At 45.9% G+C, this 12,300-nt stretch overlaps 1 protein-coding gene across 1 annotated transcript in view; it reads right to left on the bottom strand.

The window, feature by feature from the left end:
- Positions 1-12,300, bottom strand: part of TENM4 (teneurin transmembrane protein 4) — a 792,673-nt gene that overhangs the window by 126,387 nt on the left and 653,986 nt on the right. Inside the window, exon 16 of the mRNA XM_011989697.1 lies at positions 1,767-1,952. Coding sequence (XP_011845087.1) covers positions 1,767-1,952 — 186 coding nt within the window. The remainder of the gene's footprint in view (positions 1-1,766; positions 1,953-12,300) is intronic.

Here is a 12,300-nt window from a genome sequence, read left to right as displayed (position 1 = left end):
TAGAAAAGGGAAAGTGAGGTGAAAGCAGAGTTTAAAGAAGAGGGCCCCTTGGATGACCAGGGCCACTTCTCACTAAGGGGTTTCCAGGACAATTGTAAGGGAGGATGACACCGACATAAAGAAGCCATTAAGGAGCACACAGTAAGATGACGCAGCACAACCTGCAATGGCTGCCGCAGTGGCTGCCATCGTGACGGAGTGGCTCTGTTGAGGGCGGGGGCTGGGCAGATTAGGTGACGGACTCCGAGTGCAACTGCCACAACACGGCACAGTCTCCAGGAGGGACAGGAGCAGGTGCCTCAGTAGAAAACCTGGACTTTGTCATGCAACGGCTGCAGAGCAAGCAGCTGGTAAGGAAAAATCAAGTGTCAAATTCCTGTTCTACCTCTTTGAAGTTCTGTGACCTTAAGCCTCAGATCCTCGAAAATGAGGAAATAATACATACTGCTTCACAGGGTAATTGTAAGGAGGATAAAATAATGCAGCTAAAGTTCTTAGCACAGCTCTCAGCATGTTGTGAATACTTAAAAATCAGAAGCCATTATTATTATTAATATTAATAAATATAAGGTGCTCCATGACCAAAACCAGGGATGTTTCAGGGGCAGGGACCAAGGATATAAACTAGTGTTAGGCTTCAAAACGAAAACAACGAAGACTAAAAAAAACCCTCAAGGGGTAAGAGGTAGCTCTGTTTGCTCAAAATTCCTCTGTCTCTCCAAAGCTGTGGGGCTTGTCTTCCAGTTTCTCTAAGACCCAAGAGGTCACTTTCTGAGCCAGAAAGGCACCTGGAATCCTGCCTTCTAAAGCCATGTGCTCACCATCTGATCACAGACCCTTCATTAAAAAAAACAAAAAACAAAAAACAAAAACGGAAGGGGAAGAAGTTAAAACACACATATATACACAAACCAGTTGATTCAATAAAGAGCTTTCGGTGAGTGCTCATTCCAGGATAATAAACCAAGCAAAACGTCTGGCTGAGTTTAAAATCAACAAAACCATCAGGAAAGGCAGAAAGAAGGGAACGAAGTGATCAGCTTGTTTTCAGAGCCGCTTCAGCAGGAGCTGGTGCCGAGGAGCCCCCAAGGGAGGGGAAAGGAGACAAATGCAGACAGGATGGAAACTGAGGATGGGGGAAGATCCCAGGCCTAAGGGACTCCAGATGTGGCCTCAGGGCCTGTGGGGAGCTCTCCCCCAGGATTCCAGACCTCTTGCGGAATTCTGACCTAGGAGCCCAGGGGGCATGGAGGGCTCAGAATTAAGCCCCAGCCATCCTAGCAAGATAATGCATTGGATGATAATGGCTGCATGTACTGGGCACTCCACTGCATGCCAGCCTTTGCTAAGGTCTTCACATGTATTATTATCCCCATCTTACAAGTGATGAAACTGAGGCTCCAGAGTGTTGACGGGGCTTGCCCATAGCTGCTAAGAAGTGCTCATCTGCCTAATTCCTGAACACAGAGCTCCCTGACACAGAGCCACACTGCATTTAGCCTGGAAGGAGCTAAAGAGCAAGGTGTGCTAACCAGCTAACCAGGCCCTGGGAAATGGAAATTGGGAGTAATAAGGTTTAAAACACCAAATTGTGAGTTTAAATCTAACCGATGGCTAGGAAATGCCAGTCGTAATGCCTCCAGATGAAAGGACTTTCTTCCCCATCCCCACATGCGATGAGGGCCCAGGCTGGCCCTGAAATGCCCGGACAGACAAAGGTGTCCTGCAGACCAGAGAAGGTACCCGGGGGCCTTGGCCCGCCATACCGATGGTGCAGTGTTCGCCATTCCAGCCAGGGCTGCACTCGCACTTGCCGTCGCGGCAGGTCCCGTGCTCCGCACAGCGCGGGTGGCAGGCCCGCTGGTCGCAGGCTGCCCCCATCCAGCCATCCTCGCAGCGGCAGGTGCCCCCTACACACACGCCGTGGCCGCCACAGTCGGCAGCACAGATCTCTGTGGGGAGGAGCAGAAGGAGGGAGGACACCAGGGCCAGGAGGGGAGGCAGTGGCCAGAGGGGCAGGGGAGGGAGGAGAGAGAAAAACAACAAGTATTGAGCAAGTTATTATTGGAAACCAAAGTCACACTTGGCTACATACCTGGGCTTCTGTGACAGATCGGGATTCCAGAGGTTCGGGAGACTCATCTCTGTGGACAATGACCCTCGGATGAGAACAATTCTCTGGGCAGAACCTGTCCTGTGCCTGTTTCCCCACGAAAAGAGGAGGGATTGTAGGGCTCTGCTCAATTTGCTTCTCCCTCTTGCCAGCCTGTGCCTGCCTTTGTGCTTGCCCGTTCCAAAGGGGACTGGCCTTCTGAACAGATGTCAGGAAAAGTCAAATGTAATTAAAAACCGGTTATGTGTGAAAACAAAGTAAGGATGAGTCCCCGTCGCCAAATGAAGTGCTTGTGGTCTGGCTGGGCACGTGATGAGTTCTGGGGCCTGCATTTCATGACTGCCTGGACTCTGATTGAGGTTGGGGTGCGGGAGGGAGGCTGAACCCCAATCCCGTGAGTATTCTCTGGGTTGTTGTCCAAAACCTACAGTTTGTTCTGTACTTTTGCTGGGTTTATTCTCTTTCAGCTTCCTGCTTCCTCACCCCAACTCCAAGAACCATCTAAATGGGGTTTCAGATCCAAAGCAAACGGTTTGGAGGGGGGCCCTTCATAGCCAGAGTGGAGCTGCCCGCCCTTCACAAAAGTCCATCTGTGAGATGGTGCAAAACACACAGGGCCCGATTCACAAGCCCCTCAGGCTCCAGGTCAGCAACAGCTTCATGCTTACTGCAGGCGGAGGTGGTAAAGTCTTCCAAAATACAACTGCTCTTTAGGAAACAGGTTGAGCAACCACGTCCACTGAAGCTCTCTGCCAGGGCTCTGATGGAGAGAGACTGACTTGATTCTCATGCCTCGTGGCCCAACATGCTTCAAATTCACATGAAAATCTCAACCCTTTTCATTTCTTTCAGACTAAATTAGCTGGCACCTCTGTCAAGGTGTATTTGCTCATCTCCCTTCCAAGCTGCACGCTTGGTTTAGAAGCTGCTAATATCTTAGCTACTTTGAAAAAGAAAAGAAAACAAAATTAGGTCTCAGGGGATCAGACCTTCCTACCAACCTACAAGACAATGAACAAAATGTTTGAGAATTTAAAAAATAGTAACAGTTACCATGTACGTTGTGTTCCTGTGCCAGACATCCTGCCAAGCACATTACCTCAAAAGGGAGGTACTTATTATGTGCAGTAACACATCAGATTCTTCAGCCGTAAAGTGGGAAGGGATATCTCTGACCTGGAGCCAGGGACTTGGGTTCTATGCCAGGCTCAGGAGCTTCTAAGCTGTGTGACCTGGGGCAGGTCCCTTGACTTCGTTGAGCTACAGTTCCTGTCTGGAGAGTTCCTGATCCTGTCAGACAGTTCCTTGTCTGGAGAGTGTGAGCTGCATGATGCCACCTTGCAGCAGCCCTTTGCTGACCTAACTGGGCTCTGGAGAGCACCCAGTGAAGTGGATGACAAAAAGGCACGACAAAGATCAAGCAACCCAAGAAAGGTTTCCTGAATAGAGGTCAGCACAGTGAACTTTAGACAAGGAGTCTAGGAGGTTTGTGACATCTATGCCTGCTCAGCCACTGATCTACTGTGTGGCTTTGGGGAGGTCACTTCCTCTCTTCTGGGTGTCAGTTTCCTCATCTATTGCACTGGAACCTAATGGTACTTAAGATCCCTTCAGGCTGTAAGAATGTGGGATTCTATCACAGAGCACCCTCCCTGTTAGACAGGGTAATCTACCCCCAAGAACTGGCTGAAAAGTACTCCCTCCTCTGAGAAATCTCCTGTAATTCACCCTGTGGGTTATTCACTTGTTTCTTTCCTTCCCATTTTTACATGGTAGAGTGGTTTTCTGTTTCTGTGTCTGTCTTATCATCAGACTAGGAACCCAAGGCTGGTCTAATTCCTTTGATCACCTCTATCCCTGGTACCAAGCACAGATCCTGGTATAGAATAGACCTCTTATTAAGGTTCGTTGGGTGATGGATGAATCATGGTATGCCTGAGGCTACAGGCGCCTGAGAATGGTAAACATTCATTCACCACACCCCACTTAGCCTGGCTGAAAAGTCCAGCCAGGCCCACCTGTCTGTTTCTCTCTAGCGACCTGCCTGTATGAGACGGTCCCGTGTGAGGACAGAGCTGCGGAGCTATGTCAAGCAGCCCCCTAGGATGTTGTTTAAGCTCTTTTCCTTTCTTGCTCACATAGACAACACTTGGTCTTGCCTCAAGATAAAGAATGACAATCTCCAGGCCCCAGGATATCCTAGGTCCTGTCTCTGTAATTCCCATTTCTTCTGCACAACACTGAAAGGGCAATGACTTCCTGGTGACTCTGGAGGCTGAGTCTGGGGTCAGGGCTGGAACTTTCCCTTGAGGGCCCTGGGAGAGATGAAAAAATCAGCTTAGTATTTGTTTGAGTTTACTCAGCACTTTTTTCCAGGTGGTGGTTTATGGTGTGAAAGTAAACAGCAGAAAGCATACTATTCACTGAGGTGTGAGCCAGGAGAGGGGCAGGCTGCTGGGGCCAAAGCCATGGTGTCTTCAGGCAGCAGAGAACATGGAGCCCAACAGGGACCAAGGGAAGAGGCAGGTTTTTCCCTACAATCAACTTCCAGACTTCATGTCTTAGCTAAAACGTACTTCATTGCTTTGTTAAGTCACCTGGAAACAGTATGGACGAAAGACAGTAAGACTTGGAATCAGATGTGATTCCAGATCTCAGTTCTGCTAGCTCTACGACCTACTCAATAGCTGTAAGCTTCCTTTTCTTCCTCTGCAAAGTGGCGATGATGAGGGCAACCACTTCAGAGGCTTCTTCCTACCTTATATATAGTAGGTATTGATAAATTCATACTAATTCATGTATTCTTCTAATAATATCCACACATGCCTACTATATGCCAGAGACTGTACCTGGTGCTAGAAATACAGAGGTCAATAAGATATAATCTCTGCCCACCAAGAGATCACAGTCCAGATAAAGCACAAACTAGTACTGGCATTCAAAAGATTATCCAAATAACCTACAGCTATGACTCATGCCTGCACCTTTTTTCTACGTACAATGAATTAAAGAACACGGTACTTAGGATCAGACAGGTCTGATCTACCCATGGCTTTGCCACTTACTGGCTGGGCAATCTGCAAGCTGCCAATTATGTAATTCATTGAACCTTGCTTTCCATTTCTGTAAAATGGGGTTAATAATTCCCACTTCACCAGTTTGACAGGGTTGGTGTTAGATCAAATGAGGTAATATGTGGGAAAGCCACTTTTTGTTTAATTATTGCTCACATCAAGTTTTACAGTTTGCAAAGCACTCTTCATGGACAATTTCTCATTGAACTACAACAACAAGGCTGTGAGAATGCCTGGCTATTATCCTTCTTGGTGGTGTGGATACTGAGGCCAGATAGCATGAGGACATTCTACAAGGGCATGTGATCCTCCAGTGTCTTTCACTGTTTTGACAACCCTTGGAACAGTACTTCAAGGCAAGCATTTTATAGATAAGGAAATGAAGCCTCAGAACAGGCAAAGAATGCAGACCTGTCATGGGTGGGCTTCCGCTTGAGGAAAACTCTCAGCTTTTCCAGCAGATCCCCACCTCCTGCCACTTCTGGCCCTGCTTATCCTTTGTTATATCCAAGTCAGACCCTGATATATGTGAGATGAAATGAGATCCTCTACACAGAGTTTCCCAGGCACTTAGTCTTACCCTTCCCATCTGGAGACTATGGCTCTGTCCATCCAAACACTCCACTTCCTTGCCAGTTTACACTAGACATGCTTTCCTGGCATAAAGTTAAAGTGGCCTGGTGACTGGGCACCCCTCAACCAGCCCTTTACAAGCTGGGTTGTGAGCTCTTACACGTTTTAATGGAAGGGGCCTGAGCAGGGCGACCTCGATGTTTATGGGGTGCTAACTGACGGTAACACAGCCTGGGAGCTCTCGGGTTCTCTGCAGATAGGCCCATCTGACTGAGTGGAGAGACCCACAGACTCAAGATGAGAGTAGAAACTTGTGATACTACTTTATCATTTGGCCTCAAGTCATGGTCCCTATAGTTTCTTTTTTTCAAATACCTTGAAACAAAAGGAACTGTTTTATTGTTCCTTCTCAGATTCTGCTTTGACATTGAAGCAGATATAATTTGACAGCTCATATGTCTTTTACATAACGTAAGTGGTCCTTTGTGAAATGTGGGTTATGGCTCCTCTCCTAGTCACAGGTTCCCTTATGTAAAATGGGAATGACATCAACTACTATACTTTGGAGGATTGCTGTAGGAATTACTTTCATTTGGTTGATTTCTTGGATGCTCCCTGTGTGCAAGTCCCACAGTGGGCACTGGAGAGCCCATGGTGATTATGACAGGCATGAATTTTTTCCTGACCTCAAAGAGTTTACATTCTAGCATGGCAGACAGATATAACCTAAATCAATTTAGCATGAATGAAAGTATAGCTTCTAATATAGTGCCTGGCACATATTCAAGATATCATAAAGACACACATTTTTATAAGAAAGGAAATGAAATGTAGTGGCAAGTACACTAGACTACACTTAGAAGATCAGATGTGAATTCTGACTTTCACAACATACCCAATAACAAGGGAGGGTTTGAGAAATGCTAGTTGGCTTTCACATGACCAACATCAGAGCTTTCTGAATTAATGTTGGAGGGCTGGGGACTGGGAGGAATCTTTTGAAGTACTAGAAGTACACAGCCATAGGGTAGACTTGGGTTCAGATTCTGACTCCCCAATTTCCCAGCTGTGGGTCCTTGGGGAACTTAATCTCTCTGAGACATAATTCTTTACCCCTAAAATGAGGAGAGTAATAATGGTCCCCCTCTAGGATGAGTGGTGACAACTGAAGGAAAGAGTTTACATTAAAAGCTGTATGTACACTATGCTGTGTATATGACTGATGAGGACCTAAGATGATTCCATCAGCACAGCTCCAGGTCACCCAGCAGAGGAACATGTTCCTAAAGAATGAAACATTTGCTTTTCTAGTAGTAGTCTCAAACTTTGGGGCTACTAGTAGAAAAGCATGTTCTTCCTCTGGTCACCTAGCATGGCATCATCAGCCAAGAGTATCAAAACCAAGGTAGAAGCCATTTGTATTTGTAGCCTGGACTTCCTCTCAAAATCAGGGGAAAATCTCCAACTGTCCTAAAATTCCTATTCCAAGCTTACAGAGTTCTTGACTGAACTGTACAGGCCCTTGGAGATGAACCTAGCCACACGTGAACTCTTCCCCTATAGAAAGTCAAACCCATAGCACCACACTTTCCCTACCCCACCTCTTCCCTGCCTCACCCGCGCACTGTCTTCTCTCTAGATTGGAAGCCCACCTGATGGGAAGGTCCAATGTGGTTCCCTGGCACTAGTACCAGGTGTGGCCCAGCATGGCTTTCAACAAATGTTTGCTGAAAGAATAGATGAATGAAAAAAGCTTCAATGGAAGAGGTGTATGTCAGTTGATGTGACTCTATCTCAGTGCCATGTTGTATACAAGTTATTTTGTTAAATATATTCACGTAGAGGCTCAGTGTCCTTTGTGCCTAAGCTTCTTAGAAACTCATTTTCTCCAATCTCTATGTGTGAACTCTGTAATTTAAAACAATGCCTTGGTCCTTACACCCACAGACACATCTTCTTCATGCTAATGCCCAAGTCACACCTGTTCTCTTTATATGATGTGGAAGGGGGTGAACACACGAAGAAGAGGCAAAAGGGTAGGGAAAAGGCTCTTGGTTAATTAAGCCAAAAAATGTATATGTACAGGAAAAGTTGCCCCAGGCTCCTCTCATTAGATGTTAATCCCCGTGCAAGCCCAGATGAAGCCTGGGACCTACTGCAGCTACGTTTTAATTTGTCTGGACTTACTTTACAATCCTGTTCATTAAAATAGCTAGTAGGGGAATCTGTGCCTTTCTCCTAAAGGGAGAGATTTATGCATAATTTTCCCATAAAATTTCTTCTACTTGGAAAGATGCTCAAAATTGATACAAGTAAGGGATAGAAGGGCCCCCACCCAAAGATCTGCACACCTTCCTGCTAAGCAAGGAACAGGTGCAAATGAAGCTGTTTCTAAAATTCCAGTCATGTGGAAACAGAGTCTTGGCCCCCTGGGACCTCCTCGGAAGTCCTTTCATAAGTCTGCATTTAGCACTAGAAGAGATAAGTACAATTGTTCTATTTTGCTGAGGACCTGAGATTCCAAGAGTGAACTTAAGAAATTTTAAAAGATGGTTAATTTTAAATGATTCCTGACATGATTTTTTGTTTTATCACTAGCTCATCTGAGTTACTGCATAACTGGGGGAGTTTATCAGAAATTCTGGCATACTTAGAGTCCAATAGTCAGCATTTGACGCAAAAATAAGAAAATGAAGTACCTTCAATGTTCCAGAACTGTAACCGTTGTTGTTGGAACACAAATATTAACTCATTAAATTCTCACAATAGTCCTGCAATGATGCTTTCACTCCCATATCATAGTTGAGGAAACAGCTTGAGCTAGAAATGAAAGGTGACTGTGATTCACATGCTTTTTGGCCTATGAGTTGTGGAATCAGGTTTAGACAATACCTCAGATGCCATATGAGTGTATCCCCCGATTGCTAATTACATCTTAGATCATAGCCCCAGCTAGACTCTAAGATCTCTGGAATCAGTGTTTGAGTTTCCTTTCTCACCTCAACCCAGTGCTGACTGTATTAAGCACTTTTCCTTTTGTTTGTCCGTTTTTCTGTCTGTTCATCCTCCATTCATCTGTCTGCTCATCCATCAGTCCAACTATCTGTCCATCCACCCAAATGTGTAATCACCTAACCAGCTGTGTGTCACCAGGCCATCTAAGTGTCCCAACTATTTCATGTTTATGTGCTAGAAAGCATCAGGGAAAGAAGAGGTTGAATCTACTGGAGGGAGCAAGGGGATAATCAACTGAGGTGCCTTTCAACAGGTAGAGAGGACTGTTTCTGAAGTACAATCAGAGGGATGGGCATAGTGGGTACTTCACCCTCTGGGTAGAGGGATCAGAGAGTCATGTGGGACACAGGCTGTATGGGGAGCAGGCAGGATAATGGGGCGGCACTGAGCTACTGGCCTCAGCGTTCTCAGTGAGGTAGGAGGCAGGAACCTCCCTGGAGCACGGTGCTGGTGAATAGATGTGGACGTTTGAAAGAGCCCCTTTGGCGAATGAGAGTGAGAACTCACAAAGTACAAGAACTGCAGCTGGGAGGGCCCAGGAGAGGCTAAAGATCATGAGCATGATGTGATTTGGCTTAGTGGCATTCAGAAGCCCAGCTGTGAGATCAGAAATGGTGAATGGTTAAAATGATCCTGGGTTTTGCAAGGTGGATGTGGAATAAAGGCACAGAGACCAGGGGAGCTGTGAGTGAAGGTCCAGGGGAAGAGCAGAAAATGAAGAAGGAGATCAAGCCAGGAGAGAGCTGGCACTGGGCAGGAAGTGGCCTGGTTCTGGCCAGGAGATTTCCTTTAGGTGGACTAGAGTCAAGGGAGAAAAAGCGCAAGAACAGAAAACCAAACACCGCATGTTCTCACTCATAGGTGGGAACTGAACAATGAGATCACTTGGACTCGGGAAGGGGAACATCATACACCAGGGCCTATCATGGGGAGGGGGGAGGGGGGAGGGATTGCATTAGGAGTGATACCTGATGTAAATGATGAGTAGATGGGTGCTGACGAGTTGACGGGTGCAGCACGCCAACATGGCACAAGTATACATATGTAACAAACCTGCACGTTATCCACATGTACCCTAGAACTTAAAGTATAACAAAAAATAAAATAAAATAAAAAGAAAAGCTTTGGGCTAGGACAGACTTGAGATTTAATGTACTGTGTGCTCCATGAGCCAGACTTTGAGGGGAACTTTCAAGTGATTTGGATTTACGTTTGTAAATGCATTTATACATTTTCCCAATATTGGTGATATATTTAAAAATAAAACAGAGAAATCAGCAAATAAAAAAAAAAAAGAAAGAAAAAGAGGAAAACTAGAGGAGCAGGCTTTATGGTCAGAAGAGAATTCTCTAGACGGGAAAACTAGGGCCTATCTAGGCAGTACCTTATCCTATGCCACACAGTGACGTGCATGTCAGTACTTGAGTAGGAACTTGCTGGCTACCTTGGGAAACAGTCAATGTAAGGGTGCAGCTGGACAAGTAGCTGCCAGAGGGTGGTCGCTGCACTCTTTGGCCCTCTTCTGTGCTTCTGCCTGTGCCATTTCCATAGTCTGGGCTCCTTTACCGTGATCTTCATGTGTTCAAATCTAAATGTGCTTTGAGTTCTGGCTCCAGTGCCACCTCCTCCTTGAAGTCCCCTCCCGGCCGCTGGAAGGAGTTTCACCTTCTGCCTTCCCAAAGCACTTTTATGTGGATCTTCTTTTCTCAGGGTTATTAGTCTACCTGAGTTGTCTAGAGAACCCTGCCATCATCAAATTAATCTCTGCATTCCCCTGTGAGTCTTACACAGGAAACATGTCTTCTGACTGTATCTGTATTGCCAGATTCCAGTGGTAGAGGACAGAGTGCTCCACGTAACTGTTCAAGATTCTGTGATTTTTCACAGAGCAGAGGCTTGGAATCAGGTAACTGCCTGCTCTGCTACTTCCTAGCTATGTGAAACAAATACTGCATCGCTTTGAGCCTTATTTTTGTCATTTATAAAATGGTGATAATGATGTCTATCTAACAGAGTTTTGAAACAGATTTACAAATATACTGAGCATCTACTCTGTGCCAGATATGCTTAGGGGCTGAGGATACGAGATTATATGAAATTACTCATATCCACAAGAAACTCAAGTCTGCCTATGTGTGTAAATGAGCACAGTGCCAGTCACCATGCCCAGCACACAGTAGGCTAATTAAAAGTTAACTTTTTCTCCCGCAGACCAGATCTCCCTATATTTTGTACAATTAGCATTCTGAAGGTATGGCACTCATACTGTCTCCCTCCCTCTCTCACTAAGTTGGACAGATGCCTTTTAGTCTCAGTGCAGGTTTCAGGAAGAAGCCAGCAGGGGAAGAAGGTACAGGAAAGGAACCTCTGACTTCCTTACAGTAATTAGTCTCCTTTCGACACTGAGGCCAAACCCAAGCTACTCTCCTGTGCTTTTCAACTTCCCTCCCCATCACCCGAGAGTCAGAGCTGCTTCAAGCCATGGCTCTGTTCCACGGATCGAGATGGCAGAAAGTTAATGAGCCTTGGAAACCACACGGCCTTTCACCTCATTCAAGGAGCTTGGAGAGCTTTCAAACCAAGCAGAAAAGTGGATTCCAGTATGTGGGTGCAGAGCAGGTCTCCACATCTATTCCCCCAGGACTAGATTTTCAAGTCTTTACAAAGCACCTACCACAGGAAGCACTAAGCCACTGCTACTCCTCTTAATTGGAGAATATCTGGCTTCCTGATTAGAGGAGTTCAAACCTAGCTTGGAGGAGGCCTCCAAATAGGAGCTGACTTTGCAGAAGGATAACAAGTCAGGAAAGAACTAGTGAGCAAGGAAGCCAAATAATGTGACTTGGATGTGTATTTTCAGCCAGGACTGGAACACAACCAGACCCCCACTAAAAGGTCCCAGCTGGGTGAAACGAAGAGACAGCTGATGTCACACTCTCTTCCCAACAATCTCTGACCCTAATAACCTTTTGTAAAAGGCTCATTTCTCCACTCAGTCGTAAGCTCATCTATCTAACTCTTTCCTGGACACTTCCACCTGGCTGTCCCCCAGGAACCTCCAACTGTACGCTGACAATAGAGTAGGTTTCTAAAACCAAACCTGACCTTGTCACACCTCCACCTGAAACTTCTCAGTGGCTCCCAAAGACAGAAAAAACCTAAACTCCTTCAAGATTATTCATGCTGGCTTCCCTCACCTTTTCCCCCTCTCACTACTGCCACAAACATCCTAAGCTAAGCCACTTCAAGCTACTCATCTTTCCTAGAAAATGTTCTGATCTCCCATCTTAGTATATGTTGCAAATCTTTGACTTCTACAATTGGCTGCTGCAAGTTGCTTGCCTCTTCCTTTTATTGCTACCTACTCGTATCTAACCTCCAACACCACCTTAAATTCCACTTCCTCCAAGAAGCTTCCCTGACCATCGGTTGAGAGCAATTACTCTTTTTCTGAAACCCTTGTAGTAATATTAGTACACCAAAGTCATGATCCCATTTACATGGTTCCTCTGGCAGTGTTACTGA

Source organism: Mandrillus leucophaeus, unplaced genomic scaffold (assembly GCF_000951045.1).
Source record: "Mandrillus leucophaeus isolate KB7577 unplaced genomic scaffold, Mleu.le_1.0 Scaffold360, whole genome shotgun sequence".
NCBI lineage: Eukaryota > Metazoa > Chordata > Mammalia > Primates > Cercopithecidae > Mandrillus > Mandrillus leucophaeus.
Note: the sequence above shows the minus strand (reverse complement) of the source record. Positions and strands in the feature narration are given on the sequence as shown.